Here is a 6,101-nt window from a genome sequence, read left to right on the forward strand (position 1 = left end):
TCAATCTCACATTCCCATTTAATCTTAGGTTATAAAAAATAATTTAAAAATCCAACACGTTTCACCTGTAGCTTCCTCGCCAATTAAAGGCTGTGCATGGGGTACTCCTTTTTTTATTAAAGGCTAATTTGGCAGCATGCTGTTAATTGCCTCATCTGACACCTTACCTGCGCTGTGCTTTCAGGCATTAAAACATATTATATTGGAATCATCGTCTTTGTGAAGGTCGTTTTTAGCTTTCTGAGGTCAAATAGAGGTGTCGTGTGGTTACAAGGCTAGAAATGTTATGCAGAAAAAAACATTGTGAGTTTAGTTTAGTTCAATATGTTTACTATTATTCACAGTGTGTGTGGAGGTGCTACTGTGCTGCACACTACCTTTCTATCCACTTTTCCTACGCTTCTTTTTGAATCACTTGGCCAGTTCTTGCCTTTACAGCCCATTGCTTTAATATAGACGATACATTTTACGGTCAGAGGAAACATATGGAAGTACTTTAATGATGAGCTTGTCTCAGTCGCTGAACTAAAAAGTTATTGTTCCTGGCCTTATGTGTACAACATACCTTGAGAGGTTTGGGTGCATATATATTTCTTGACCAAGGCATCTGTAGGTTGAGTGTAAAGGCTGAGAGCATATTTGAGGGATTTCATATCAGGGCTTTTTTCCAGGAAGGTTTTCTTCAGCCCGTTTCCTCCAGCATGGAAGTATTGCTGCAGGGGGAAAAAAAAAAAGAGAAAGCAGGTCAGAGTTACCATTTCCTTAGATAAACTGAACTCTTTGAAATCACTCTTAACATTGGTAGCCACCTCTTGATTATATACACATCAGTAGCTTGTGGTAGGCTGAACGGCTAACCTTGGTTTACACTGACAGTATGCATTTTAGAAGGAGGAGCAAACACATAGGGGCAGCACTAATAGCCACTTTTGTAGCTAATTAGCCTGCATTTAAGTCTGGAACTCAGACTTGGATGGTTAATGCCCAATTGTGACAATAAGCATGATAGCTGCGGAGAGACAAGCAATAGCTTTCTTTTTAGAAGCTGTCATCACACCCACATGTGTAAAGAAAGATCTTATTAAGAAAGGAAGCATTGCTGGAAAGAAGTGAGGATAAATGGAAGTTGCTACCATAACATTTCTTAACTCTTTTTAGCCTTTTTGTTTTTTATGTGATTTTAGCTTGCTCTCCTGTGTAATAAATGACCATGATAAAATGTTGTTGGGGTGTTTGCCGATTTAGTTCATTATGCACGTTGGGTTAAACAAGTTAAACACACTCATCTTGAAACCCAGGGGCACAAGCCAAAGAAAGTGTAGAAGCTACTAGGTTACATATAAGTAATAAAGAACAATGCCTCTATAGGGTGCTCGTAAATATTTTTGGACTCATGTGACTGTGACTCAGCTCAGTAGGAGGCCCTATTTTCTGCTTCACTAAAGACTTATGAGTCACAGAATTTGACCAACACGTGCTTCTCATGAACTATACATAATATGGCACGAGGGGAGTGAGTCATGTGTGGAGTCTATCAAGAGACGGAGAATAAATCTCAGACTTGACATTCAAAATTACATTTTTAAAACCATCTATTTTTTGATAAATAATGCACCATGAATATTTTAAATCGAGTAAGCATAGGATAAGTGGCGATAAAACTGTTCTTTCTGTAAAATTAATTAATAAAATTAATAAGTGATGAAGATGCAATAACGTAATGGTTGACTCAGACTAAACTTTATCAGCCTAATATTAAAAGGAAATCTAGTAATTATAAAAAACCTACTATATGTACAAGTTTGTACTTTAAGTGTACTGTACATTTAATTGTTTTGTCTACTTTTGTTGTCCTATGACCACTATTTGAAAATAAATGCTAATACTGATAACGTTCTCAAGGAGGCACATCAACAACAACAAAAATAAACAAGGCCTAGGAAGGTGATGCCACATAGTTGAAGATCCTTATTGTGTTACGCTGGACTGTGATACTTTATTCTATCTGAATAAAAAGAGCAGCCGACCCAGAATCCCCTCACATGCTCAAAATATCCCCCTGCTTCTGGCCAAATGACCTGCCAGACTGCTATCTAACACGTCGCCTTTCCTGTCTTATTTCCTCTTTCCCTTCCTGCTTCCCTTTCATTACCCCTTCCTTGATTCTTACACTTCTTTGCATGTTGCTTGTGTTTGTCTTCATGACATTAGTCTTTTCTTTGATACTGTACCTACTAAGAGTATAAAAACGATATTGGACTATTGGCATTGTGGGTAAAATAAATGGATATTGTTTTGTACATTTTGGAAGAGAACTTGACATCTGCTCTGAAATATGCAACATGTCACATCCATATACTTCAAACAATGAAGCTGGATGTGTTGGGATTGTAATAGCTGCATTTCATCCACAATCACTCAGAGGTCAGGGTTCAAAGAAAGGAAGAAATAAGGGCATTATTGACAATAAACTAAGTGGACTACACACATTGTTGGTCAAATGGCATTTCTCTGTGGATCAGTCCATTTATACATTGTCCTTTCCATTAGTTTCTACAGGTTCAAAGTTCAGTCTGGATAAAACAAACACGTAGAGATTCTTTTATTTTATTGCCATACACAGTTTTGTGTGGCTTATTTCCTGAATGGATTTGGTAATCCTTGGTTGCGAAAATCTGAAAGCCTTGTTGCTTTACTGTGTTCATACACTGTGTTTGGCCTTTTAATAAAACAACTTTTTGGTTACATGTAGAAGATGTAAAACTAGTCTACATTCACACACATCTGTAGAAGTTAATATGTACAGTGGCTTTGCTGTTTGTTTTTAATGTATCTCTCCTATTTTGTCAGATTTATATAATCGCTGTTGTTCCTGCAGTATGAAAATGGCAACACAAGTAACCATCTGCAACTATCTGCCTAGTGTTTCTTTATTGGTTGGTCTAACTCTCCAGAGGAATTACTGAACTGTGTTAATTGACTGTTCTCATTGGAATACTGATGAAAAGAGTTCCAGTGACATGAGTGATCGAAACCTGCAGGTAGTTTCCTTGGAGATGGCAGAATCAATTAGTTTTCTCAGCACTTTATGATGCAGTGTTCCCCCAGTGGCACCTCACCATAACTCTTCTCTTGTCCCTGTAGAACTGAGGCTTGGTCTTGAAATTGTCTCATATCCCTTTACAACAAACAGTCGCACAGCAGTAAATTAACAGTGCTGCATTTCACACTTTCTTCTGCTGAGAGGCTTTGGGCATCTTTCCATATTCCTGATTATGAATTATCCTCAGATGATTCTAAACTGGCACTGAGTAATGTGCTTTTTTGTTTTGTTTTTTAGTGTCTCATCAGGAAACAATCCATATCTGGTCTAATAACATGAAATGAAATATACATATAGAGAATATTTTTCCCTGAAGGGCTACAGCTGTATTGCAAATACTCCTTTCCCTTCATGTGAATATTTGACATAAACATTTCTTTGCTTACAGCATACATATGCTTGGACATCTGCTTTTATCGGCCCATATGCTGTAAATAGAAGATAACATTTCTGCCCATAAAGTCTCAAAGCTCATGAGGTGAGCCACAGCCTGCCAGTTAACAGTGAGTTAGAGCTCTGATCCTTAATCTCTTTTACTGGATACCCCGAGGTTACATCACTTGGGCCTGAAACACTCAGCAGCCTTCTGGAAATGTCAGAATTCAGAGGGCTCATTATTGGATGGCCACTGGCAATGCCCCAAGATAAGACCCTCATGGGAAGAAATCAACAACTGTAAAAAGAAATTTGAAGGGACAATTTTGAATTCTCTCCCAGATTATATGTGTGGATGACCCATCAATAGTAAAAGACTGAACACGCAGAACTGATCCAAACAGCCATAATAGTGTATAGACGTATTTTATTGACGGGATGGAGAAAGAATCCTCTCATGGGCAGCAGTTAAAATAATAGGAAAGGTTGGCCTAATATGTAAAAGGAAAAAGGCTATGAAATTGTAAAGAAAAGAAAATAATCTGTGTTTGATAATCCCAGTTCTTATCCAAGTCGATTTGCCTCAGTGTGCTCTGATGGCCTTATGTGGCTTCTCCTGTGGTTTTCAGGTGACGTTTAGACATCCAGGTGACTCTTAAAGTAGATAACAATACAATGGACATAAATCTCACCTTGATGGTGGGGAGCACTAGGTCCATGGCTGCACACTGTCGTGGAGTTAGACTTCTGGCTTCCTCTCGAATAACATGTTCCTGAAAGGAGTTAAAATACTGTCAAACACTTTGAGCTGGCAAATCAGGAAGATGACAGCTAGAGATGTCTAAACTATTTAACTTAAAAAAATAGAAATGACCTTCAGTGATCCAAGATTAAATTATTATAAAATACCATCAGTTTCTTTAAAAACTGCAGCTATGAAAACAGCTCAGAAAAAAAACAAAATAACCAGGCACACTGAGCACACAAGTCTGCAGACTTCTACATGAGCTCTGTGTGGGTTACTAAGACTTGAACAACACATTCACAAAAGAAGAGGGATGTGCAGAACTGTAAAATCTACATCCTGTGCCAAAAAATTAGACCCAGTAGATGAAACGTATATTTCCATCCTTTAGATTCAGAATGTGGTATAGATTCGATCTTCAACGAGTCCGTTCTACAAAGATTGTAAAGATCTGGGGTAAGACTTCAAAACAGCCACTTCAGTCGACACCTGCAGTAAGACGTTATCTGTTTTGAAGCCATGATTACACCGGGCCCACTCGATTTGTATTGACTCAGTTCCAGTTCATCTGTCCATGCCACAAAAACAATGACATGGTGAGCCTCAAACAACTAAAGCCTGCAAGCAGGAAGAAATATTTCTCTCTGGTGATGGATACAAATGGATGTCTATGTTGGTTATTTGGTTAAAAAAAAAGACCCATTCTTTAGATTGATAACACAATATTGTTCAATAGCGTTATTGCCTTTATTTGAAAAAGAATATAACGATATCTTCCTCTGATAAAAGATGATAAACACTGCAAATCCTTATGTTTAATACATATGTTAAGGCAACCACGTCCATCTTAGAAGCGTAGATGGGATTTGTGCTGGTCGAAGATGTGATGGTCACATGGCTCCTGCAAACCATGTCGTTCATGGAAAATAACAATATGAACCTAGGTTAACTCTGCTGCCCCATCAATCCAAGCCATTTTGATAGGTGACAGGTTACTGCACAAAGGCTACACAGAAATGTGATCAGTACTTACAAATAAGTCCCTTTCTGATGTGTTCATATATTTAACACTGCACCAACGTAAAAACACATACAGTACATTCACTAAGCATCCCCATATGACTAAGGGCTAAAGCACTTCTCTGAGGAACTGTCATACCACAGTTGTAAGTGAAACCACATAATAACTGATCCATTCCAGTGCCTCTCTACTCAGGGCTGGAAAGATTACACATCCTCTGGTCACACCAGCAATTACACAACAGACTCTGGCGAGAGCTGCACTGAGTTACACTGCACTACTCTGCAAAGCAATTCACAAGCCTTCAGTAGCAGTAAAATAGTTTGCATTCATGTGGCAAAATCCATACACCCAAGTATGTGAGATGAGAGAAGTTTAGTGTTAGGGGCTCACTAATACATTTATTGTTATATTGCCATTCATACTTCATGTAGTGAAGTACAATGTCTTTTTTTAGTGCTGATAGTAATTACATATCTGAATATCTGCCTAACTTGAAAAAGGTTTTTAAAGATATGTTCAGTTAAGGAGGGTCTGTCTTGTGTTTTCTGTGATGCATTACATCTAAGTAAATCTGTATTATCTACTATTTACAATACATAACATAATCCATGTTGACTAAGTACAGATCTCAGTGTATGTGTAGGCATTATGCATGTTTTACTGAGATGACATCATGCCTGTTAAGCTCAGTGAAATCCCTTTGGACTCAGACATTACAGGCTTCTGACAGTACAGGGTTTGTGAGCTGCGATTAGCAATGCTCCCTAAAATTTACCACAAACATTACCTTGAGTTTTGATAGCTGTCCCAAGTCCTTGGCAGCATTGAATATCATCTGAGCTCCTTGCTGTTGG

At 38.1% G+C, this 6,101-nt stretch overlaps 1 protein-coding gene across 1 annotated transcript in view; it reads right to left on the minus strand.

Moving 5' to 3' along the window:
* Positions 1-6,101, minus strand: part of unc13c (unc-13 homolog C (C. elegans)) — a 97,107-nt gene that overhangs the window by 7,473 nt on the left and 83,533 nt on the right. Inside the window, exons 27-29 of the mRNA XM_079340360.1 lie at positions 6,035-6,094; positions 4,171-4,251; positions 566-713 (exon numbers count right to left, since the gene is read on the minus strand). Of these exons, the coding sequence (XP_079196486.1) occupies positions 566-713; positions 4,171-4,251; positions 6,035-6,094 (289 nt within the window). The remainder of the gene's footprint in view (positions 1-565; positions 714-4,170; positions 4,252-6,034; positions 6,095-6,101) is intronic.

This window comes from Symphodus melops (assembly GCF_947650265.1).
Source record: "Symphodus melops genome assembly, chromosome: 3".
Lineage (NCBI taxonomy): Eukaryota > Metazoa > Chordata > Actinopteri > Labriformes > Labridae > Symphodus > Symphodus melops.